Source organism: Rhipicephalus microplus, chromosome 4 (assembly GCF_043290135.1).
Source record: "Rhipicephalus microplus isolate Deutch F79 chromosome 4, USDA_Rmic, whole genome shotgun sequence".
Classification (NCBI taxonomy): domain Eukaryota; kingdom Metazoa; phylum Arthropoda; class Arachnida; order Ixodida; family Ixodidae; genus Rhipicephalus; species Rhipicephalus microplus.
The window spans coordinates 118,797,698-118,824,203 of NC_134703.1; the positions used below are offsets into that span (position 1 = coordinate 118,797,698).

The following is a 26,506-nucleotide window of genomic DNA, read 5'->3' on the forward strand; positions in this document are numbered from 1 at the left end:
ATGTTGCTGAATTTATGACAGCTTGTCTCAATTTTCGTGGATGCACCGACACTCTTACCTCGATTTTTTCTCGGCACTAATGACTGCCCTGTTCACTGCACTCATGACTCCGCTGTTTGCCAGAATCACGTATGTGTAAATAGCGTAAACATTACAAAAGACCCATGTTGATCTGCTAGGTTTATGTCGATGCTAGGTTCGCAACGTGTACTTATTTTCATATATAAAGGCACCAAACGATTTACTGGTTCTTCCTTAGCAAAATATTTTTATTATCTTAATAAGCATGGTACTACACTTGCACATACACATTATCTCCTTTCATGTGTTGTACTTGACCAAATTTTTAGGCCGGCACTCCTACCAAGAAGTCTTTTTGCGAGTCCAAGTATAGTACACTTTTATGCTATATTTTTACTGGTTAAAGATATGTGTTTTGGTGAGGAAACAGAAATGTCTGCACGTCCTTGTGCCGCCCCGCTTTTATTTTGAGCGGTAATTTTGGGGCATGGCACGATAACATAATTCTCATGGTTCTATGTTGTGTGTCATGTTATGTTTTGCGATGCCATTGCCGCTTCTTACTTTTCAGACTTTCTGCCTACACCGTATTCTCACCGATGTTGATAGCCTTTTCCAAGTATTTTTCAAGACATTTGCAACCGCAAATATTACAATTAGTGTTGCTGATTATTAAATTTTGCTGTTCACTGCACAGGAAAGCGCATGGTCAAGAGATTCAAGATGTTTTAGCTTGGTGTTACACGTTCAGCGAAAGTAATTGCGAGCACGCTGCCTTCTACGCACTGAACAAATCAATCTTTAGATGTTATTAGTTTAGAGATCAATTACCCTGCAGTTAGAATGAGTCAAGACAAATTATTGTATTTAAGACTATGATATTCCTATACTTTGCAAAACAGTCAGGGCATTGGAAACTGCATTTATGAATCACTTTTCTTGCAATGGTGCTGTGCTACATTGCTAGCAAAGCTTGTATTTCGTGTGCTGATATGACTTACAGAACGAATTTCAGATGTACGGCTGATGGATCCATTCTTACTAGTGTATTTGGGATTTAGGTTTGCTGATTTTAGTAAACGTTTTTTGTGGGCGGAAAGAAAAGTTAGAGCATGAAACCCGCGAGACTTTGCTGTTTGTGTTGGGGTGTGATTGAGATCATTTCTGCTGTGCCTTAAAGCACCCACATTGAATCTTACACAATATGGGGAGACATTTCTACATTTATTATTATTGAGCTTTGTTCTGAACAGTTTGTTAAGCAATTTACGTTGTTAAGCATTATTTGTAATAGCAGTCATGCTAGTCACCATTTTCTCTAGCTGGTGACTTTCCGCGTCCTTGTATGTCTTACTTAAATGAGGAAAGAACACTCTGTAATATGTTTTGCTCGAAGTTGTGCAGAAAAGATGCAACGCACTTTTCCGACGCGACAGCTTACTTTCCCTGCGTGCGCATATACTAAGTGGCTGACGCTGATATAATTAAGCACAGCTGCAATGGCATCAACATGTTTTGCACAAGGCGTACTGCATAGAATACTGGTGTGCTAAAAGACATTTTGTACTTTGAAGGGTGTATAAACTGTCCACACACACCCAGGCTTATGTGGTTTCTTTGTGTGATGTGTTGAAGTGCAAATATGTAAGGCACAGTCACTTCTAAGAAAACTTAATTTCTTCTGATCCGTAATCCGTTGTCATTCTTGGAGAGAGGGCCACACAGAATGCTGAAAAAAATTACATAATTACAATCAGAGACGTTGCTGTAGTTCAAGGCACTGAGAGCTGAATTTAAGCTTAACTGCTTATCTTGCAAAGGTAAATTTATCGGGTGTAACAGTTCATGCACCATTTCAATTATTTGTGGCATTAGGCAAAACTTTCATCGGTTCGGCATTGCATTAACAAAAAAAGCTCTTTTTATTCTTTTTACGATACTATGTTTCACTTCTTTTGCGTGCTAGTTGTACAATGCTCATGAGTTGAGCAACTCGGGGCTGAATAATGAACATGGAACTTTCGTATTTACTCAATGTGCTTTGCAGTGTATCAGCATAACAAAATTTTGATTGAAAGAGTTTAATCGGTGTCAGCATAATCCTTGGGTGGTCAGATTCATAGCAATATGATGCGTTTACTTCAAGCAATTACGCGTACAAGCCTGGGCTTTGGTTTCTGATGGAGGCAGGAATGTTGTAGGCCCGTGCGCTCAGATTTGGGTGCACGTCAAAGAACCCCAGGTGGTCGAAATTTTCGGAGACCTCCACTAGGGCGTCTCTCATAATTTTATGGTGGTTTTGGGACGTTAAACCCCACAAACCAATCAATCAAACCAGCCTGGGCTTTGGCACAGAGGTGCAAAAGGTTTTCTTGCCCCCATGAAGCCCCACTGACACGAGCCCCCTCCCAAAGCTTCACCGAAACCATCTCACCATACCGTGGTGGAACGTGATTTTTGACCCCCAAACCCTAAATCCTGCCAGCACCCATGCACACTAGTCACCGCTCATGACTTTTATTTCACATTAAGTTCCGTGGAATCTGTGCACCTTCTTAGAGCAGTGAAATATTTTAGGTAAACAATTACTCTATTAGTCTTAGCAGCAATGGTGCTTTCCCATTTATCCCGAGGGGTATAATTAGCCAGGATTGACCGAGTAAGGGGGAATGTGAAACTCGAATAATAATGTGCTACTAGCGTGTTTCTGGAGATAAGCGTACAAAAATGTATCTGTTTTGATGTTGATTACAGTGGCAAACTACATGTTCACAGCGAAATTCAGCCACTAAATGCGCTTCAAAAGGGATGGGCAGGTGTTCAAAAAGAGTTCTCTGAAACAGGGGTTAGCTTGTTGGATCATCTGTTATGTCCTCTTGGTCGAGTACACAATGACAAAAAAAGTACAGTGGTGGGTAAGAACATTTGGGCCGAAATATGGATCTAGCCACCGGTACGGAAGAGTAATACATTCCTTCCCACTATCGAAGAGTTGACGCATGTGTAGAGCATTCCATATAACTGCAAGTTATACTGGGGGGGGGGCAGTGAGGTAACATGCGACAACATATATATTGGTCAAGCAACATATGAGGTGTAGTTACCTTGTACATCTCTTTCCAATTCTTCTTCACTGAAGAAATAGGTCTTTTCTCTGGAAAGAGAAATGGAAATTTACGGCGAGTTAGAGATTTCTCAAGCCCCGCATTAATGAAAATGTGTCATGGTTTTTACATGCGCCATGTTAAAGGTATTAGCGCTATGACATGTAATATATAGTTTCATATTTGACATATGTTCTTTAAAAGAGTTTGGGTGTGATCGCGCCTAACTTGAACCATAAATTATTTTGTCTGCCACTTCCTGGTAGCCCAAACAATCGTGACCATAAAAAAGTGGGCAGTTTATGTTCATTTCTACCAGGTCATAAATTCAACTTGCACTATTAGCTTATTTTACATAACTGATGCATCCACAATGTGCAGAATCGAATAAATATTTTAAATCACATATTAAGCTGTACATGCTCTTCGCTAAGAAGCCATTTACTTCTACATGCAGCAGTACTACCTTTACTGAATCCAATGATGTTGTTCCTGTTAAATTTTATTTATCGGCATAAACCGGGCAAAGTATTTTATGTTTCAAGAATGTTAAATTACAAAAGCTCTTCGACTCAAAAAGATTGTGGAAGTGCGTGACGATAGCATAGGCTTCAAAGTGAAGGAGAGACGTGAATCATTAAAGGCTCGATATTATTAGGTTGTGATGTGGCCTAATTATTGACCTTGTAGTGCTTGGTTTACCTACAGCCTGTTGAACGCAAAGAAAAAAAACATACCAGTGCTGTTAAAGTTATCATGTATATCAAGCTAAAATGACTTACGCCATACTGGATCCGGAGTTGCCGAAATTGCTGTTGCTTCTCCGCGAACGTGACCACCGTCGTGATTCATCTCCTTCCAGCTCTATTTCCAGTGTGGACTCTGCGTTTAGAGACAGCGCAGTGAAGAAACTTTGACTAGTAATGTTTTACTGTCATGAAAGAAACCTACGCATCTGCCCGAAGTGAATCATAATTAGTGGGCGAAACTCAGGGCATTCTAAGAGCGAGTAACCGTGCGTTACCCGAATATTGCTCCATGTAATGTAAAATGGGTGACATTAGGTAACACCAAGAGTCCAAGAGAAAGCTCGGTCCTAAGGTACATAACGACTACGTTGAAGTCACCGACTAGTAAGAATGGTTCGTGTTTATTGTTACTTTGTATTGATCCTCTACAATTTTGACGGATGTTCGTTTATTGCAAATACGTTTTTGTTTCACATACACATGCATGTTTTGACTACAGCAACGGTTCTGTATCCTTTTATAGCGAACAGTGAAAGTCGACTAAAAAGCTAGGTCCTAAGGTTCCAAATATGTAGGTTGTATACACCCACTGCTACAAACACGTTGTGCTTGTAAGTATTTCACATTGTTCTATCAATAATATGATAAATATATGTATATTGTTAAACCTTTTTTTTGCCATATGCTTTGATGAATTGGTGGTGAAATGTCGGTGTTTTCTTCAAGTCATTCAAGTCCAAATCTTAAAGTCCTTGTCAATTCCTTTCTTATACATTAGTATGATGTTAGCCTTCTTCCGAAATTCTGCTACCCTCCTCGTCAGGAGACACTTCGTAAGCAGCATGGCCAGTTTTTCTAAAACAATCTGGCCTCCGTCTTTTTAATGTTACCTTATCTTCACCAGCAGCTTTGACTCTGCATTCCTTCGAAGGATTTTCTCACTTCTCTCATTAATGGAGGCATGCCATCTGGGGTACTGCTAGTTATATTAGCATCGTCGTTGTTCAAGCTACTGCACAGATCTCTGTAAAAGTTTTCTCCTACTTTACCTATACTATCTCTATTCGCAGTTACTTTGCAGTATTTGGCCCTTATTGCATACATCTGGCTCTTTCCGATTCCAAGTTTCATCTTACACTTATTATTCAACTTCTAAAGTTCTGCCTGTTCTAGTTTGCTTGTTCTGTTTGAAGCTTTTATGCCTTGACGTTTCCATATTGATGTTCTTTGCTCCGGTGATAGCTTTCTAGTGTTCTGTATGACGACCCTACCTCCAACTTCCACTGCACACTGTGTAATGATACTCGTAAGATTTTCATTTATTGAATGAGGGTTAAGACCATCAACGCCAAACATTTTAGGTGCCATTAAATGACCACGATGTTTTCTAGCCAAGCACTCGGAACCTGCTCAAAGGAAATTTGCTCGCAAATGACAGTTGCTCTTTGACATTCACATGAGATCTACAGTGCTTAACACTAACAATTGTTAAAAATATATGTTACAACCAAAAACAATTATTTGGTGACCGTGAACAGCCTAGAAATGTTCAGGCTGCAGTTATTCCATGAAAGTACTTACTGCTCTAAAATCACTGCTGCTGTTCGACTTCCACAGTAGCCATGGTGTGGATTACTCTTGCAAAACATTTGTTTATGCAAAACGTGCTTCACAACTTTGTATCACCTGGAGACTTTTTGCTACAGATATTCTCAAGAGTTAACCTAAGCTCTACTTCCAAATGACAGCATATGCTTGAGATCCACCGGAGATCTGCCATGTTTCACTGTTCTCAAAGGAAAATTTGACTCCGAAAAAACTGGAAGACCTTGCACAACTTTGATATTTCCTGGTGAAATATCGTCACGTGCTTGTCAAAAGGAAAGACAATGGCAGTTGTGCATGTGCCGTGAAGGACAATGAAATGGATGAAAAGGAAGAAGCCTCTTGCGCGTTATATTGAAAGGACCGACCTGCTTCGGGTGTCTCAATATCTGCGGCAAGACCTGTGTTTTGACGTCGTGACAATATAACCTTTGCATGTAGAAAAACGCTGTTCGCCAAATGCAGTTACTGTTTGACACTATTTTCATATTTGATGCATTTTATGCGAAAATTATGACGACCTGAAGTGGCAGTGTGGTTAACGCGTACGTAAAGAATGCAGAATTCATGTATGAACAACATCGACAACAAATTATTTCAGGAAATTCTCCGCAAGCTAAAGAAATAGCAAATCATCTCACTATTTTCTTTTGGTATCACGTAGGGCCGACTGCCTTTTTCGGCCAGATGCGGCAGCTTCTTGGGGCAGCCCGCAGCTTTCATCAATTTTGGCTTGTCATAGTGGTTGAACTGCGCTGTCGGCGTGTGGGCGGCATCGGCTCCTTCAACTCGTTTGTTAAAACCTGTGACATTATAAACAGAAGTAAGTTTTCATATTAGTGACGTAGACGCTTTTAACACTACCACTGCACAAATATTTGAGTTAACAGTGTCACTATGTGATGCAGACGTTGCCCTCCAAACTCCCTTTGGATCGGCACAGAAAATGTTGCAGAAAGGCTGTTTATCGCTAGTGCTGGTGTGGCCAGAAATGTTTTGGGAAGAGGGACATGAAGACAGTTTGCACCTATTGTGCACCAAATAAAGTTTCTCACTCACTCACTTACTCCATCACTATGTCACTCACTCCCTCAGTCGCTATGTTATCATTGAAATACTAGTAGGCTAGTGTCTCCACGACGTTTATATTTGCCTTAGTACAATATAAGAAGCTAAATCAAGTAGCATCTCGGTACTTCTCCAAATATATATATATATATACTGAAAGACGTGGCAACACTTCACAAGGCAAGGCTAGCTGAACCATTTATTATTTATTCTGTGGCATCCACCTCTGCTCCAAAAGCCAACGAGAAAGATGAATAGAGATGGTGATGAATATGTACAAAAGTGATTGATCAATTGATTGATTGATTGATTGATATGTGAAGTTTAACATCCCGAAACCACTACATGATTATGACAGACGGTGTAGAGGAGGGCTCCGTAAATTTTAACAACCTGGGGTTCTTTAACGTGCACCCAAATCTCAGCACATGGGCTAACAGCTTTTCCGCCTCCATCGGAAATACAGCTACCGCAGCCTGTACAAAAGTGAAAACGATGAAGTGGGATAAGTGTGCCTTTAGTGCTTCGCGAGGACGGACAAAGAAGTGGAGCAACACCTGAACTTCATTAGCTCAGCTGATAGTCTTTTAGGAGTTAGCTCGCCAGGTTTTCAAGCTGAGGTGAAGTTCAACACCGTAGCCTCAGTTCCAGAATCGACCGCTGGACGAGGAGCTGTTACTGTTATATCAAGAATGCTCACTAGGAGGACGACGAGGAAGGAAGGAGGAATGCTCACTATATCTCGCGCCTATGTAAATAACTCGCTCTTTGCGCTTTATTTCTTTTCGACAGATGTCATATAAATTTATGCCAATCGACATTAAGGTATACAGTTGCAAAGTGTAAGTTCATAACCACTGCGCTGGTATTATGTATACACGGTGCTTTTTAAAACATTGCCAATTTTTTTCGAGAAACTATAATTAAGCACTTGCTATCTTTTTATAAAGTTTTGAGGTGGAGGTGCAAAAGTTTTGCCCTTCATTCGATGACATAGAAATGAATATTTAAACAATATTTCTAGTAATACTTTTATTATCAATTTTAGATTAGTTGGCGATATTGCGAAGCTGTTCTAGATCACAAATTATGATCATCCTAGTTATAAATATTGAAAATATCACTCGTACTTCCAGAGATATAATTTCGAATTTCCAGAGCACAATGCGGGAGAAACCGAAACAATGCAATGGTTGTGCTGGAAGAGCGGTCCCTGTGTCCCATGATGCGCGAACTTCTCTTTTCAGAATCGCAACAATACGCAAGACACAAACGCGTCCGTTTCGTATGTGCTCGTATCCCCCCCCCCTGGAAATCGTGCACACTCCACCCGCGTTTGAGCGCTCATAAGGCTCACTTTTCCTCCCACGTGAGGGGGAGTTGCCACAGCTGGCACCGTTGCAGGAGAGTGGACACCGGTCATGGCGAGTATGAGACATTTAAGGCTTTCTTTTTTTATTATTTGAGTCCTGAACCTTTCAGAAAGTAAAATTACAAACAATACGAAAACCACCACACATTACGCTTTAAAGACGATTGGCCATGATCTGCTAGTATGACACAACGCTTTTTGCGCCAACGCTTGAAACATATAAAGTTGCGCTTTACGCAACACAGGGACTGCCCTTCCGGCGCCTTCAGTTTAGGTTTTATTGCGATAGCAATGACATGGACACACTCGGCTGGATTTGGCCGCCGGCGTCGGTGTCGACATTATGTGTATACATACCTATATATGTGAAAACGCAAGAAAGAAGAAAACTTTAAGGAAGAGACTCCAGCGCTCGGAATCGAACGTGAGACCTCCATGTAGTGAATGCGAGTTGTTAACCACTGAACCAACGAGGGGTACCTCTTTGAACGTTCAAACGGCAAATTATTCCAACGCCTCCTAGAAACAAACATATGCCTGGGACGTCGCTCTATTTTCAATTGGGAGCCTCCTGCCAGCACGCAATCTCGGATGCCATGTCTCCTGACGCATGTTGCGACTGCCCGCCGCGTGCGAACGCTCGCCTCCGTAATGCTCAGTCACGTGACATAACCGTACCACTCTGTCACGTGGCATCATAGCTCCTCGGAGGCAACTGTTAGAGCATTGCTGTGCTCGCAAGGGGGCAGCCGCCAGAGGCGTTCGACTTCGTACCGAAGTGATACGGTTAAATCAGAGGGTAGGGCAGCACGTTCGCGTCTCAAGTTCTACGCATAATTTTTTAGGAGGCATTGACTATTTAAATCTACTACTTACTGCTGTTGACGGGCATCTTGGGAGTAAACTATCGTGTTTTCAACATTATGAGCAAGATGGTGCAAGGAGCGTGCGGCGGCTCTCTCACGCGTACTTTGGCTCGTGGAGAGGAGGGGAGTGTGCGATCTCTCGCACGCCCTTATTTGCCGGTGTTGAGGATCATACGTTTTGGCTGGCGTTGCGCTTGCACTGGAATAATTCTGTTGTATTTAAAGGATGCACAAAGGTCCCCGCAATCGTTTGACAGCCTCCATTAGCGAAAAGGGTGCGCTTTTCAGACACAGCGAAATAACAACTGAGACACTTATTCGCGTTCATATGTACCTGTGAATACGTTTCATGCATCATTTGTGCTGACAAACGTGGAGCACGTTTCGATTTGCTTGCCATTCTACGCGTGACCTGAAGGGCTGTCAATTGTAACAGTGAAGCCTTTTATGGTGCCGTTAACTTTTGGTCCACTCTGAAAGACGTATGGTCTTTATTATTCGGCATGCACTCTCTTCATTTTCTTTATCGCGTAGTTGTTTAAGAGATCGACCACTTTTATTTCGTTCGTGCTGCAAAGCTTCTCAGGTGTGTACGCGCCGCTGGCACAGGACAAGCTCCACTACAATGTACAGCTGTTTCAACTCTCGAAAGAAAACGAACACGTTAAAATAAAGGAAAAGAAATAAACATAAAAAATGATAATAAAATAAAAAAGAAAGCGTATCGAGAAATGAATAAAAGTATAAAAGCAAAAATACATAAAAACCTAAGTAGAAATTCACACAGAAAGCGATACAGCAAGGGCGGAACATATAGAAAAAAGAAGCGTTGGACGGTGAAACCGAGAAAAAAACGAACGAAACGGAGCAAAATGCGCAAGAGTGAAAAAAACAAAGATGTAGATTTTGCAAAGAATAGCTTGTTCCAAACAATCTTGTGCATGGAAACTTGCCCTTTTTCTTTGCTAAATGCGTTTAAAATTCTTCCTGTGCAAGCATTTTTGATGACGTGCATTTCACAACAGACCCACTCATTTAAAGTTTTCATTGAAGAACCGAAGCTGTTTTCCGAAACACTTTGTGGTCGTGAATGATATTTTCCCAGGTTATATTTGCGCAAGCAATGCTTGAGCAACCGAATGCAAAAACTTAACTTATTCGCCGAACAGGTAACCTAGAGCCAATGCTCTAACCTACAATTTATCGATATTATTCCTCGAATCGCGGAAATTTTCGAGTATAAGTATTTAAGGAATCATTTAGAAAATTAACATCTCACCTGGAGATAAGAAATATAAATGCGACATATGCATCTGTTTAAAAAAAAGAATGAGGTTGGGATGTTCTCTCCTTGTCCTGACTAGTCCTTGTCAATCAGACCTACATACTATACTCCCGAAATCATAAGACATTTATTGGCTTCCCTTCAAGGTCTATGCAAAATGCCCTCAAGCGAATCAGGAACAGTGATAAATTAGCGTTGTCTATCAGTATTTTCTGCACATTTTGCAGCAGTAAATCTTGAATTATTAACACTTTTCATCAATTCATACCAAAAAAACATAGAAAAACTGCAATTGTTATGGGTGCCAAGTCACCGTGAAAGACATTTGAACCAAATGGCAGCCTTTCAGCCGCCGTATATGAGACTAGATCAATCATCACAATTTTATCACATACGGCTAAGCCAGTAGTAGTAAGATTCAGAAATGCTGGCTTGTAATTCAAAATAGGTAAATTAATCAATTTTAGTAAGATTTCGAGCATGTAACACACTACTGAAATACGCATTGGCGTGTATCTCAAGAAGATACATATATCAGAATGCGCTGTGCAGTTGGGCAACTGAATTATTACTTGCAGATGTACACAACACATCCCCGTTGTGCATTTTTCTAACGAAGGTGAAACAATTAAACATTTTGTTTTCTGCTGACATTGCTGTCCTTATCAGAGGAAAAAAATCCTAGAAGCCTCATTCCAAAAGTTAGGAATAGTTGTGAATGTTACTGTAATTTTATCACTTGGCGGCACCTCGTTAGGTTACTGGATGTATGCTCTACTCTGTTTGAATATATTAAAGCAACAAAAAGAATACCATGTTGTTATTTCCTCACTTATTCACACATTTTGTTTGTAATTTCTCATTACTTTTATCAGAAAAAAGAGATAGTCTAAGTATTGCTCAGTAAGCCTTTGTATTTATTCGAAGTTTTATAAATAAACAAATATTGAGGATTACTTGAGTTGCATGACTTGAAGCATCCTGTCATCCGGTTTTTATCCCATTACCTCATGTGAGTGAGCGCCATTCATAGGAAGTTATAATCATCATTTATTCCAAATGGATACAATAGGGCACATGAAGAGTGAAAAAGCAGATAAACAAAGAAATAGAAAAAAATAAGAATGACCGCGAAGCTTAACTTTTTCTTTTATGTGGCTCGGGTCAACTAATGTGAAACTGCCAAAGATTTTTAACTTTTTATATGGTTCTAAGGTGGATATAGTGACCACAGAAACGTGAATGCTCAAAATCTCTGTACAATAAAGTAGCAGAAAAAATCAACAAACTTTATTATTTTATCAGCACATTGTGGCCTTTTTACGGGCGTATCATGTGGAAAAAAAGGCAGGACCTCAACTTGGTGTTATCGTATAAAACAAATGTATTTTCCTCACACTTGTCAAAGTTCTATGGTCAGAAGAAAGGAAAATTCCTGAAGCGTATCTTGTTCACTATCACAGCAGGTAACTTTGGTAAAGAGTCTCTTTTATGAAGGCTACTTGACGTCAGCTGGCACTCATACTCGGAGTTATGCCAATTGAATTTAATTAGTGAAATGAAGTACTGGGAACATAGCCTTCTGCGCTTGGCTCCCTCAAAAACGTATTTGCCTTTGCAGAAGCCGAAAGTGCCATCGTGGGCCTAGTATATTTTCCAAAGGTTGTTGCTAGTCAATTAGAGTGGAATCTTTTTATGTGCGAAGCATTTCTTGGCGAACTTCGGCGACTTTGAGCGTATATATATATATATATATATATATATATATATATATATATATATATATATATATATATCTGTCTGTCTATCTACGGCTTGTAGCTTTCCTGCCCAGTTCGGTGATGATATTGATACCAAAATTTCTATGGAATAACATGATGGTATGACGAGCATAAGTGACTACACATAACATTAAATCATGATACGCATGTCGTGAACGTCATGATTTACATTTCATGGTGTTGCTGCTCTTGCGGTGGTTTCTATCAATCAACACTTTTTCAAAGCTAGTATGGTATGACATGACTGCATGGCAAACATAAGTGACAGGCCCTCACGCAAAAATTATGACGTGCATGTCATGGAAGTCAAGCCTACACGCCACACTGAAGGTGCTGCACTCATGGTCGTTTTGCTACATTCACACATACCAAATTTGGTATTACGTGACGTGAATAGATGACGAGGGTATATGACTGGTGAGAACGTGATAATCATGACATGCGGGTGATCTAAGAACATGACTACATATCAAGCTCATCGCTCGCTCTAGGCCATTTTGCTAGCTTCACATATGCCAAAATTGATTTAGGCGACGTGAATGTATTACGAAGGTAAATGACCTGTCCAAACATGATAGCCATGACATGCATGGGATGTAAGAACTCGCCTACATACCAAATTCATGATGTGCTCACGGCTGCTTCGATGACTTCCCATATACCGAATTTGGTACTACGTGACGTGAATGGAGGACAAAGGTACGCGACTGGTGCAAAAATAGTAATTATTACATGCTTGTCAAGTAGGAACACGAGTATATGCCACGCACATGATGCGTTCGGGGCCGTTTTGCTTGCTTCACATATACCAAATTTAGTAATGAATGACGTGACTGTACAACCAACAGAAACTCCAGGCGTAAACATGATAATGATGACATTGACTTCATGTACGGCATAATTTATGTCCACCTCGAAACGTTGTGCTGATTTTAATGTGACATATCAACGTTCTCATTTATGCTTCGCATATAATCGCTTACCACTGTACGAGAGATATGTCATTTATTTTTCATTTATACACCGTTTAACGTCAATCGTTCTGTATTGGTGATCTGTATTGATGTAAAGCCGATCACTTTAGTAATGCATATGAGAAATGTTGCAGTGATGCAACGTTAGCTATTCGCGGCTCAAGAAGCGTGGCACTGAGCAATTCAACTGAAGCTATGCACTTACCCTCGTTTCCAGCAAGATCATGAATTGAAAATGGCCTCTTCGACCTAGTGTTTGCAACGGGTGGTTCCTAGGAAAATGAGCAAAAAAGAATACATGGTAACCACAACATCAATAAATGCGTACATCAGTGGCACACAGTTGCCATTTTCGTTAACGCTAGAGAGCTTACCTGCGTTTTCTTGAGCAATATTCTGGACTTTATTTTCGTTTCTGGAAATGGTGCATACGCTGATATGTCATCAATTGAACCTAAAATAGGAGAAAAAAAATTGTTGCTGTATCGGGCACAAGTATTGGAGGATGGTCGGAGTCATTTCTTAGTCACACACGAAATTTAATTTACGTAATTCGATGACTCAGTCTCCCTATCACTTCGTAGTTGACTGACTGATTTATAAAGGCCAATATTTTTATATATACACGCGATATACTGACAATAATATTTTCGCTTGGTTGTAGACTCAAATCGCACACAATAGCATTCTCTTAGTTATCTAAAAAGCTGCGTCCACAAGAAAGATGTATGACAAACGGTTTCTAGTACAGGCAGCAATATAAGTCAATGCTATATAACGTGCGAAGTTGACTGGCGATGCGGAAAACCATGTTGCTTAGCAAAGCGAGACCTGAGTGTGCTGCTGAAGCTAAGTATTTTGTTATTCATACATAAATAAACATTATCCGAAACTCCAGGACGGGGCGGGGGAACCAAAGAGAGAGAACGCATAGACAGGTTGCTTGGATGCCAACGCCCATAACCTACCGAGTGATCGTATTGTTATTTCACTAAATGTTTTGTTTTGCCTCAACGCTTGCATGCTAAATTTCTTCTTCAAGAGCAAGCGTGAGCTAGACTATCTGATTGGCTCTACTAGTCGACCATGGTGATCTTTATACCTATGCCGATAATCATGACGGGGGAATATACTTTTCAAAAGATCTGAGTGCAATCGTATTTAAGCCCTGCTCTAGTACGCTTTTGTCTGCGTTTCTTAGTCTGGGAGTGGTTTGGGAGCAGCTAGAGCAAAACTTTTTGAAGAACATTTCTGAGTTATTCATGTAACGAGCAGTTGCCTCAAATATGTCGCACCTCTATTGCCAAAAAAAACGCTGCAAGCCCTAGATTTCAATATTTTCCCCAATGAAAGAGCGAAATAACAATTTATCACACCAACTCCACCAGGTTTGAAGGGGCCCTGCGAAACATTTGTAGTTTTGTGAAAAAACACTGCCCACTGGCCGTCGATGCTTTGAGAACCCACGTGCTAAGCTCTACAGTTCAGCGCACAGCCTCTAATTTACAACTCATTCCCAAAGGCAGCTTCAAATCTCAGCCTCTTCTTTAGACAAATTATTTCAGAAACGCATGTGACCACGCCGAAAGGCCGATTTCCATGCAGACGCCAAAAAAAGCAGCGATTACGTGAGACATTGGTGTTATAGAGCATAGATACTGTGGTCGAAAAACATATTTCTGAGCTAAAGAACTTGTGAATCGACTTACACTGACTGAGTCAGACTCATATATAGCCGCGAGTTTGAGTGAGTCAGGGTCAGAAATGTATCGCTGAGTTTCAACCCGAATGAGTCCATTTATTAAACATTTTGATGAGTGGAACTTGGACTCAAAAAATTTGGTGAGTCTGAATCGGAGTGAGTCATAAGCGCTAAATCTCTTTTTTCAGTGAGTCTAAGTGAGCTCCAGAACTTTTGTCGACCAACGCTTGTAACCCAACTCGTGTTTCAGTAATTACGAAAATTTTAACAGGTGCCCGTTTGTGAGGCAGTATGCTCTTTTAATGCAGACTCTGAAAACTATTTGAAAAAAAAAAGATGTTGCATTACTACTTCAAGGTAACGTTGCCTCCTAAACAGCGGATTGAGAAATAAGAAAGAAAAAGAACAGGAACGCTGTGTTCATGTATAAAAGTGATATACAATCTCTCGAACTCGGTTTTTTTTCATGGACACTCATGCCACAGCCCTAGCATTGGCGCTGCTCGAGTACCTTGCGTGGGCGTGACCGCGGGTGCCACCACGGAGTGGCGTCCCGGTGAGGCCAAGCAGGATGACCCCTGGCGGCCGGATGCCGAAGTGAGCGCAGAAAGGACGTTGTCGATGCTGGATCGCTTCATCAGCACTGACTCAGCAAGGGTGTCATTGCTGGCACTGTGACCACCTCCTCCTACTGGGTGGGCCCCTGTCGGGATGAACAGCGGCACTGCGAGTTTGGTACTACAAATTGTGCCAGTTTTGTCCGCCAAGCTGTTGTCGTTCATCACAGTTGGTGAGGTTGTGCGAAAAACCACCGGTTCGTATGGGCCACAAGAATCAGACAAGCCCCACTACCAAGCACTGCAGGTGCAAACTTTAAACAAAAACGGTGCTTTGTGCAATAAAACACGAGAAATGAGTGAAATCAAAAAAAAGAAAGAGATAGTTAAAAAGAAAACGAAGGAAGACAGACACAAAGAAATAGAATGAAAAAATGCAGTTTTTCGCAAAAGAGAAGCAATGAGTTCGATACCAACAAATTGGAAATTCACGCAAAAAATCGCAATCAGATCAAAATGTGCAGCTTGCAGCTCATGCACAAGTGACGCACAAAAGCAACACACAAATGACATGAGTAGAATTACAACGTTCACAGCTCGACACTGAAGGCGCTTCTCTAACAAAAGCGATGCATGAAACGTATCCACAGGTACAGACAAGTGGGATCTATCAAGTGTCACTGTTGTCACTTCGCTGTGTACTAAAAGCGTGTTCTTTTCGAAAAAAAGGCTGTTCTGCGAGCGAGGTGTCTTTGATAAACCTGGTGACTACAACACAATACCACAATTGTTCCGATGAAACACCAAGACGTACGATTCTCCCACATCACGAAATAAGAGCACACGCGTACGAACAACTACGCCCCCCCCCCCCCCAGGGCAAGGCAAAGTACAGTACACATTTGAGATAAGCACATGAGCGCGCGTAGTCACAAGCAGTGGCACCGAGTGCACCCTTTCGCCAACTTGCCATTTCATTAGTAATGCCGAAAACACGGCAATATTTTCCCCGAGCTTGGCTCCGCCAGCGCTGTGAAGCAAGAGGTTCCTCGTTCGAATCGGTGCGTCAGATACAATTTTCTGAATTATTTTACTTCAGAATTAAAAAAAATATACAAAAATATACGTAGACAGGACATTACAGTGACGGAAGCGAAAAAAAGAGCAGCCGAAAGTGTTCATATATCATCTATGCCAAGAATAAGTATAGATACATAAATTAGAAAGAGAAATAGCAAGATATGTAGATAGACAGTGAGAAACACAAAGACAGAGAGAGACACTTGTAAAGAGAGGCGAGAGAGGCGAAAGTGATAGCAAGAAGAAAAATAGGCAGAGCAAGGGAGAGAACTAGAGATGGTAAAAGGAAGGAACCGAAAAAAAAGAGATGCAAAAGAACGAGAAACCAGAAACAGAGGTAAACATAATGAAAAAAAACTTGAAAGGCCATCCAGGTACACTCTTCATTCAGGCTTGAAATCGATAGTGGAAAGCTACCGTAACAGTTTTCATAATGACATAAACCACAATATATACGTATATTCTCTTTTGTTCAGCTTACGAAGCAGTTGACCGTTGCATATCATTTTCGATGGAGTACAGGAAGGTTGCCTGTAAAGCGTGCTTTGCTCTGAACTTTGTCGTTGTAAGAAGAAACACCATACCCACATGACAGTGGAGGACACTTGTCTAAATGAAAAGAGCTTCTATACATCGCATCAGATGTTTATGTTCGCATTGTACTGGAAGTATACCATGTTTAAGGTAGTCATTTATTACAAGAGTCATTGCGGTATTGCTACCGGTACAAACCATTACATTTTGCGACGGAAACAAATGAAAAAAAGGCAGTACATACGCACCTAGGAATCAACGTTATGCGAAGGATGCGGAGGGAAGGTGACAGTGTTGGAATTTTTTAGTGAGCGACACATCTTGAATTGACACCAAATTTATGTACAAATGCTTCACGAACAGGCATATGTTGAAGAGTTGCAGATGTTTATATAACCAGTTGTTTGCACTTGCGCAACGATGGCAACTGCAATATGCATATTAGCAACACCAGAAGCTGATATGAAGCGCTGGTGTTTGCGAGAGTGCTGGCCCTGGAAACTGCTACGTATATAAAATTCAGCGCATGACAACTAACCACAATTGACGTTGACCGGGCATGACGGTTATAACAAAGGAATACATTAGTAATGTTTAAAAAATTCGGTAGGCAGCACTACAACCACAATTCCCGTTTCATGAAGACTAGCGTCTATTTAAAAAGTAGTTTCGAGACCTGGCGTAGCTTTGTCGCTTCATTGTCACATAAAATACTTGGGTTCGATTCCAGCTGGAACCCTGACTTTTATTGTTTCCATTAGTCGGGTCGACGCTACTAATGGCGGGTATTTCTTAACGCCCGTGCGTTATATTGTCCGTGTGTGTTCTCGTCGTTCCTGGGTATATAATAAATATTTATTACCTGTAGCACATACTGGCATACAAGCGGCACATACCCTCCCGGTGGTATGTGCCACTGTCTGGCGGGAAGGGTTTGACGACGTACGCGACGGGGTTGTGACAATATTCATCTCTTTACCAGCGCGTCATATTCGTCAAACCCTCTTACCTTCCCATGCTAGTTTTAGTTGACGCCAAGTTAAGGGGGTGACCACAAGAGCACCCAAACGTAAGCGGTTAGATAGATAGATAGATAGATAGATAGACAGATAGATAGATAGATAGATAGATAGATAGATAGATAGATAGATAGATAGATAGATAGATAGATAGATAGATAGATAGATAGATAGATAGATAGATACGCTCAAAGTCACCGAAGGTTGCTAATAAATGCTTCGCATTTAATAATTCCGTCCAGTTATGCATATCATGACTTATGGCATTATTAGAATAAAAATATAGAACACCACACAGTAAGGTGACACTGGAAAAGAAACTACATTAGAGTTTCGAGAGCGCAATTTATCAACATAAACCGATTCATCGATTCTCTTTAAGGCCAGTTTTCGAACTCACTTTAGCCAGCGGTCCACAGACACTGAGCTTAGCACCCCCCGCGCCGTGTTAGTACAGCACGTAAAAGCAGAAAGGGGGTTTTGTGTTTGTGCGTGCAACCGGTTGGCATCAGAATGGCCAATTAGGCGAGTTGGTGTGCTTCAATTTTCAACAAATAATAACGTAACAAAAACGAGGACGGTAAAAAAAAGACAAACTATAGCGCTGACTCGCTACACAAATTTAGCCCCCCCCTCCCAAAAAACGGAATGATTAATCTATGGAAAAGATAACAAAACAAACCATCTTGCATGCTCCATCTGAAAAAACACGCCCCGCCACGGTGGTCTAGTGGCTAATGTACTCGGCTGCTGACCCGCAAGTCGCGGGATCAAATCCCAGCTTAGGCGGCTGCACTTACGATGGTGGGGAAATGTCGTAGGCCTGTGTACTCGAATTCGGGTGCACGTAAAGAACCCCAGGTGGTCGAAATTTCCGGAGCCCTCCACTATGGCGTCTCTCATAATCATATGATGGTTTTGGGACGTTAAACCCCACAAACGAATCAATCATCAATCAAATCAATCTGACAAAGAACAACAAAAGACTCAGTAACGGTTCAGGCGTGCAAGATACCTTTGAGGTATCAACTTATGCATTTGATAGTGCTAGCGATGGCTGGCTGATACAACTATCATCACCTTTTAGTGGCATGTAAAAAGCCAGCATGATTTCGCGTCAGCGGTGCTCTCTGTGGCAATGCAATATTTCCGTTTTATCAAAACAAGGATTACTAGCACTTTTCTGACAATGATTGGTCAAATGTGAACCTAAGCTATTTTTGGCATTACGCACACTGGAAGAGGATAATTGTAAAAGGCAGCCTTTTCTAGCAGTATCAGCTGCATATATTACATACCTCGCAGATAGCTCACACGTATCATCACTCAATTAGCACTTTGTAGTGCTCTGTCACATTGAGCATGTGCGATAGCTTTCTATTCTTAGCTTTTCGAGATGTTATATATTACGCTTTTTTTTAATAAATTTTAGTTGAAAATTAGCGCTGAAGTTTGTCTTTCACAACCAGTTCCCGTTTTTGCCACGCTAATGCTCATTCAAAATGAAACTTGTCCGCAAACGCTTTCATATAAAGAAATACCTTTCCCGTCACTCACGTACGTATAATGAAGGGCATTTGGCGCCAGTATTCCAACAACGAACAACATGTTGGCACCAATGGTGAAAATCACTCTATCCGGATGCTGATTCTTAAATACAGTTCTTGCTTCACGGTTATGTTTCAGCACGCAGTGATCGGATGAGCTCGTAACAAAAACAATATCTCAAACTAATAATGTCTGCGTATCCCGTGAACATATTATTCAATAAAACAAAAATAGTGGGGTGAAGACAGGCTGTCTAGGCCGTGTGCCGCATGCTTGAGACCCACTCTTTAAATGTAGGCTTGGAAAAGTGAAACTTCGAAAATAATTAGTACAGCAGCATGGCCTAAAGCCGCTTACTTTATGAAAGTAAAGTCGCTGTCCTTTACACGCACGTTTTTTCCTTGATTCTCCGCGTGCGCCTACTGCACGCGCTGGTCACGGCGCCATTTTTCGCCGTGCCTCCAGGCGATGCGCTGCAGAATTGAATAAAGACGTGCGCTTTTCGGCAGTTTGCGTGCCCTAGTAAAAAAAATTGGAAAACGGTGATCACCGAACGGAGAACAACTAAATAAACGTTTATCAAAACAAAGGTTTCTACCAAAAGCCATGGTGTACATGGGGCATGCTAATTTTTAGTGCGCTTTATGCAGACATGCTTATGCAGATTTATTTGTCCGTGTTTGCGTTCTGTGTTTCTTTAACAAGAATACCAACCAGCTAACTAATGATTGGCGTTTACATCTGATATACAATTTATCTGTAGCGTGTATTTTTTTTCTTCCTAATTTGCGCTACGCAGGCCAAACGAAGCTACACACAGCATCGCATCGGGTGAAAACTTCGTGCATTGTACATCATCCATCTTTGTGTTTATCTGCTCAACGTAAAAGTACCTCTGCGAGGTGTCTTCTAATGAGAGCAAGGCGGTTGCTCATGTGATCATGATACAGCTGTGCCAACGACCTATTTTCTAAAACAACAGAAGCTCAGGGGTAAAAGTGTTTCGCTTGCACAAGTGGCTAAAAGCTACAACCAACAGTGGAGCGAGTCCTCCACAGGCTCATTTTTCTTAGTAATGGCAAACCTTTGTTTGCCGTTACATTTGTTTCGGTTGCGTAAGGATAAAAGAGACAAACAAGCAAACCTTAGCTAGAGATTATAGGTTGTTACTAGTATAATGGCCCAATGAACCCTATATATACTAGTAGCAATAAGTACGGATAGACTTGGCTATTCTCCGGCTTCGGTTTGTTTCCTACACTAAGCAATTTTCAAGTGTTATTGGTGCGAAGACGTGACGTGAGTAGTCTTTACGTGATATCGCGGGTACGTGTCACGTAGTCATGTGATGTTGAATGTTTTGATCATGTGAATAGTTGATACTCGTTGCGCGATTCATAAGAATTTAGGCACGGGACTAGCTGCTACGTCGTTTTTTTATAGGACCGTGTCACTTCACTAGCCGTTACGTGTCGGTTATGCATCTTTAGTCACGTGATAAATCATTGCGTAGTTTATAACTGGGGCATGTCACTTGATTCACTGTAGCTTGTTGTTACAGATTTGTCACGTGATTAACAATGAGGTGAATACATGTTAGGCGATTTTAGTCACATAACTCGTTGCTGCATGCTTTTTGTGAGAGCATGTCAAATAAGAGGTATTAGAGGAAGTTACAGAATTTTAGTCGCGTTACTATTTGTTAGGTGGTTTATGGCAGCTGTTAGATGGTGATGTATCACTTTAATCGAGTATAGTTGGCCATAATGTTAGTCACGTCACAACAAGTTGCATGATGTTATGTGTTAACTTATAGCCACGAGGGCGTTGTTCTGTACTTTTACCCACATGACAATACGCGTAATTTGTAGTCTTGTGACAGTTTACGTGAGTTCCCTAGTTTTAGTCTGTTCACTGCTTGTCACGTGATTTTTAGTCGCCTGATTAGTTTTCACGTGCTGGTAAGTGATTTTTAGTCTCGTAGCAAACTCGCGCATTACAGTTCTTTCATTACACGCCTTACAAATCAGCGCTTGTATAGAGGAAAAAACGCGTGAATTCCGGAGGATGAAGCAAGCGCGGACAAGATCATGATCACGATAATAATTCTTTGTACCTCCCTACAGAACGAAAACCTTTGAGCGATCCGCTCTTGAAGACTTCGTTTGGAAACCAGCACCGCTAACTGCCACCTTTATTAGTCTAGTGGTTTGTATTCTCTGCTAAAATTTCAGGTTAGAGGGACACTATAAAGCCCACTATTAGGTCAAAGTTGATTGTTGAAATAATAGTCTAGAAACCTCATAGTATTAGTTTTGTGCCAAGGAAGTCCTTATTTCGAAATAAAATTACGTTCTAGTGATTCGCATCAGGTTAGCGTACATCAAAGTACCCACCTCAAGCAGAACGTCTCACGTCACTGTTGCCGTGCACAACGTTGGTCAGCTTTACTGCACGGCATCCGACAATAGTAGCAAGATTACAAATGCTGTAGGAGCCACATCAGCAACAATGGCCATTAACAATTTCCTGCCATGCTTTCTGAGATAGGAGACGTGCTTAGTTACACTGGGTCCCGCTAGAGGGCAGGGCCTGTGCAGTTAACAGATAGCTTAGATTTCAGATTCAGTAAAAAAAATCAGCAGTCATGATTTTGAATGACAATGAAGGTAGTGAGCTTAGAATACAGGAGGTCACGCTAGAGATAACAGATAAATACAAATATCTGGGCGTATGGATAAGCAATGGGGCCGAGTACCTAAGAGAACACGAAATATACGTGACGACTAAAGGTAACAGGAATGCAGGGGTAATGAAAAACAGGGCACTGTGGAATTACTATAGGTATGATGTTGTGAGAGGAATATAGAAAGGGGTCATGGTTCCTGGTCTGACGTTCGGCAATGTGGTCTTGTGCATGAGATCAGAAGTTCAAGCAAGATTCGAAATTAAGCAATGCGGACTAGGTAGGCTTGCCTTAGGAGCTCACGGGAATACACCAAATCAGGGAGTACAAGTTGATATGGGATGGACATCATTTGAGGGCAGGGAAGCTAGCAGCAGCAAGATAAAATTTGAGAAGCGATTGAGAGAAATGGGGAGGAGCGTTGAGCTAGGAAGGTATTCAGCTACTTGTACATGAAGAATGCCGATACAAAATAGAGGAAGTGAACCAGAATATTGACTGATAAAATTGACTGGTAAAAAAACAAAAAAAATTACCACTTAAGAAGAAAGTGAAGGAAGCTGAGACCAATATGTGGAGGCTTGGCGTGATTAAGAAGTCCGCACTAGAGATTTATCGAATTTTTAAGCAGTAAATTACCAAGGAAAGAATCTATGATAATACTCGGGGTAGTTTCTACTGTTTGAGGCCAGGACGGGAGTATTGCGAACTAAGACATATCGGACCAAATACGAAGGGGTAGACACGGTATGCAGTGCATGTGGAGAGGAAGAGAAAAGTTCCGAACACTTGATAATGTTTTGTAAAGGGCTTCACCCTATAATTCAGGATGATGGCGCACAGTTTTTCAAAGCTCTAGGGTTTAGGGACAGTGAGGGCAAAATAGACTTTAAGCGGGTAGAATTAACTAGACTGACGTTATCTGATTGGTGCCTAAAGTCAAGGCACGAGTGAAAATTAAACCCTTCACTGCAAAGTACGAATCCTCAACCTGACTATTTAAAGGAAAAAAATAAATCTAGTTTTTGGTTCATTAAGTATTACGGCTTGGTGGCACTAGCCACCATCCGATCTGAAGGGTACAGCCATATCCATCCATCCATCCATCCATCCATCCATCCATCCATCCATCCATCCATCCATCCATCCATCCATCCATCCATCCATCCATCCATCCATCCATCCATCCATCCATCCATCCATCCATCCATCCATCCATCCATCCATCCATCCATCCATCCATCCATCCATCCATCCATCCATCCATCCATCCATCCATCCATCCATCCATCCATCCATCCATCCATCCATCCATCCATCCATCCATCCATCCATCCATCCATCCATCCATCCATCCATCCATCCATCCATCCATCCATCCATCCATCCATCCATCCATCCATCCATCCATCCATCCATCCATCCATCCATCCATCCATCCATCCATCCATCCATCCATCCATCCATCCATCCATCCATCCATCCATCCATCCATCCATCCATCCATCCATCCATCCATCCATCCATCCATCCATCCATCCATCCATCCATCCATCCATCCATCCATCCATCCATCCATCCATCCATCCATCCATCCATCCATCCATCCATCCATCCATCCATCCATCCATCCATCCATCCATCCATCCATCCATCCATCCATCCATCCATCCATCCATCCATCCATCCATCCATCCATCCATCCATCCATCCATCCATCCATCCATCCATCCATCCATCCATCCATCCATCCATCCATCCATCCATCCATCCATCCATCCATCCATCCATCCATCCATCCATCCATCCATCCATCCATCCATCCATCCATCCATCCATCCATCCATCCATCCATCCATCCATCCATCCATCCATCCATCCATCCATCCATCCATCCATCCATCCATCCATCCATCCATCCATCCATCCATCCATCCATCCATCCATCCATCCATCCATCCATCCATCCATCCATCCATCCATCCATCCATCCATCCATCCATCCATCCATCCATCCATCCATCCATCCATCCATCCATCCATCCATCCATCCATCCATCCATCCATCCATCCATCCATCCATCCATCCATCCATCCATCCATCCATCCATCCATCCATCCATCCATCCATCCATCCATCCATCCATCCATCCATCCATCCATCCATCCATCCATCCATCCATCCATCCATCCATCCATCCATCCATCCATCCATCCATCCATCCATCCATCCATCCATCCATCCATCCATCCATCCATCCATCCATCCATCCATCCATCCATCCATCCATCCATCCATCCATCCATCCATCCATCCATCCATCCATCCATCCATCCATCCATCCATCCATCCATCCATCCATCCATCCATCCATCCATCCATCCATCCATCCATCCATCCATCCATCCATCCATCCATCCATCCATCCATCCATCCATCCATCCATCCATCCATCCATCCATCCATCCATCCATCCATCCATCCATCCATCCATCCATCCATCCATCCATCCATCCATCCATCCATCCATCCATCCATCCATCCATCCATCCATCCATCCATCCATCCATCCATCCATCCATCCATCCATCCATCCATCCATCCATCCATCCATCCATCCATCCATCCATCCATCCATCCATCCATCCATCCATCCATCCATCCATCCATCCATCCATCCATCCATCCATCCATCCATCCATCCATCCATCCATCCATCCATCCATCCATCCATCCATCCATCCATCCATCCATCCATCCATCCATCCATCCATCCATCCATCCATCCATCCATCCATCCATCCATCCATCCATCCATCCATCCATCCATCCATCCATCCATCCATCCATCCATCCATCCATCCATCCATCCATCCATCCATCCATCCATCCATCCATCCATCCATCCATCCATCCATCCATCCATCCATCCATCCATCCATCCATCCATCCATCCATCCATCCATCCATCCATCCATCCATCCATCCATCCATCCATCCATCCATCCATCCATCCATCCATCCATCCATCCATCCATCCATCCATCCATCCATCCATCCATCCATCCATCCATCCATCCATCCATCCATCCATCCATCCATCCATCCATCCATCCATCCATCCATCCATCCATCCATCCATCCATCCATCCATCCATCCATCCATCCATCCATCCATCCATCCATCCATCCATCCATCCATCCATCCATCCATCCATCCATCCATCCATCCATCCATCCATCCATCCATCCATCCATCCATCCATCCATCCATCCATCCATCCATCCATCCATCCATCCATCCATCCATCCATCCATCCATCCATCCATCCATCCATCCATCCATCCATCCATCCATCCATCCATCCATCCATCCATCCATCCATCCATCCATCCATCCATCCATCCATCCATCCATCCATCCATCCATCCATCCATCCATCCATCCATCCATCCAACATGGCGAAGGGTTGAACTATTGAACCATTGGCGCTATTTCCCATAGTACCATCCGGTGGTCATTTTTTTTTCATAAATCACACATAACTGCAACAGAAGCAGCTTATCACGTATCTTGATGCACGGAAGGTTTTTTATGTATTTCAGCTAGATAAGTGACTTGTGATTAATTTTAGGCGGTAATTTTGACGTCATCGAGATCAATGTATGAATGTCCTACGTAGAGCGCATATGTTCTCGTACATTTGCCTTAATTTCTCGGTAAGTGGGACGCTTCTGTTGATAGTATTGTCGGTTTACATGTCACCATATATGACTTATTTGTCCCTTTAAAGCGATCCTTACAATTACGGCACGCGTGTTCGACAAGCTGTTGAAAACAGCGTTTTTATCGTGCCAGAACAAAGCCATTCTGGCCGATGGGATGAAGCGATTCCTTCTTGTACAAGCCACCGCGCTTCTCTTGGGGTACCGTAAACAATGTATAACAACTTTCATTCTGGTCGTTACAGTTACAGACGCAGCAGCACGGCTCAGTGCGAGCACACTGCAAAGAAAAACTAACGCGCTACCTTCACTAAACGAATCCTCGGTGAAATTTGGCTTTAGTGCAAACGAAAACCACAAGCAAGGAGCAAGATATCTGAGTCTGTTAGGACAACCACAAAATGCATGAATGAATGTGCTGGAAAAGCAGTGGAGAGCGGGAGGACGCGAAAGAGCGAGGAGAGAAAGATGAGGCCGAACACTTGGTGGCGAGTAGAGTGGGCGGTGGTATACTTTTTCTAAGATCTAGGAGCTTTCGCATGACGGTGCTTACCATGATCCTTGGCGAATCTGGGCTCTGCGCGTCTCCTGCAGCAGACGTAGGCCAATACCAAGGAGGCGGCAGCTAGGGCCAAGCTCAGAGACGTAACGATGGGCACTAACAGTGGCAGATCCCCGTCAGCGGCACCACCGCCGTTCCCGACCATCAACTCTGGGAGAACGGTACCTGTTGCGTGCACAGAAGACACATGACGGCAGCATGGTAAAAGACAATGGGTCAGAACTACGTGTCGGTCAACCGCAAGCAACATTACGTGCTATCGTAGC

The 26,506-nt window shown here is 42.2% G+C and overlaps 1 protein-coding gene across 1 annotated transcript; it reads right to left on the reverse strand.

Moving 5' to 3' along the window:
* Positions 1 to 248: 248 nt before the first annotated feature.
* On the reverse strand, positions 249 to 26,399 carry LOC142814588 (uncharacterized). Its single transcript, XM_075893596.1, has 8 exons — positions 26,232 to 26,399; positions 15,039 to 15,230; positions 13,200 to 13,279; positions 13,031 to 13,097; positions 6,121 to 6,282; positions 3,908 to 4,007; positions 3,126 to 3,175; positions 249 to 1,750 (listed from the first exon to the last, which is right to left on the reverse strand). Exons 1-8 carry the CDS (start codon positions 26,383 to 26,385, stop codon positions 1,683 to 1,685), a joined length of 873 nt encoding a protein of 290 aa, XP_075749711.1. The 5' UTR covers positions 26,386 to 26,399; the 3' UTR covers positions 249 to 1,682.
* Positions 26,400 to 26,506: the final 107 nt, after the last annotated feature.

Coding starts and splice junctions, on each gene's coding strand:
- LOC142814588 (XM_075893596.1), bottom strand. CDS start 26,385: ATGGTCGGGAACGGCGGTGGTGCCGCTGACGGGGATCTGCCACTGTTA. Junction 4,008..6,120: donor CGTGATACCAAAAGAAAATA/GTGAGATGATTT, acceptor CTCTAAACGCAG/AGTCCACACTGGAAATAGAG. Junction 1,751..3,125: donor ATTGGAAAGAGATGTACAAG/GTAACTACACCT, acceptor AATTTTTTTCAG/CATTCTGTGTGGCCCTCTCT.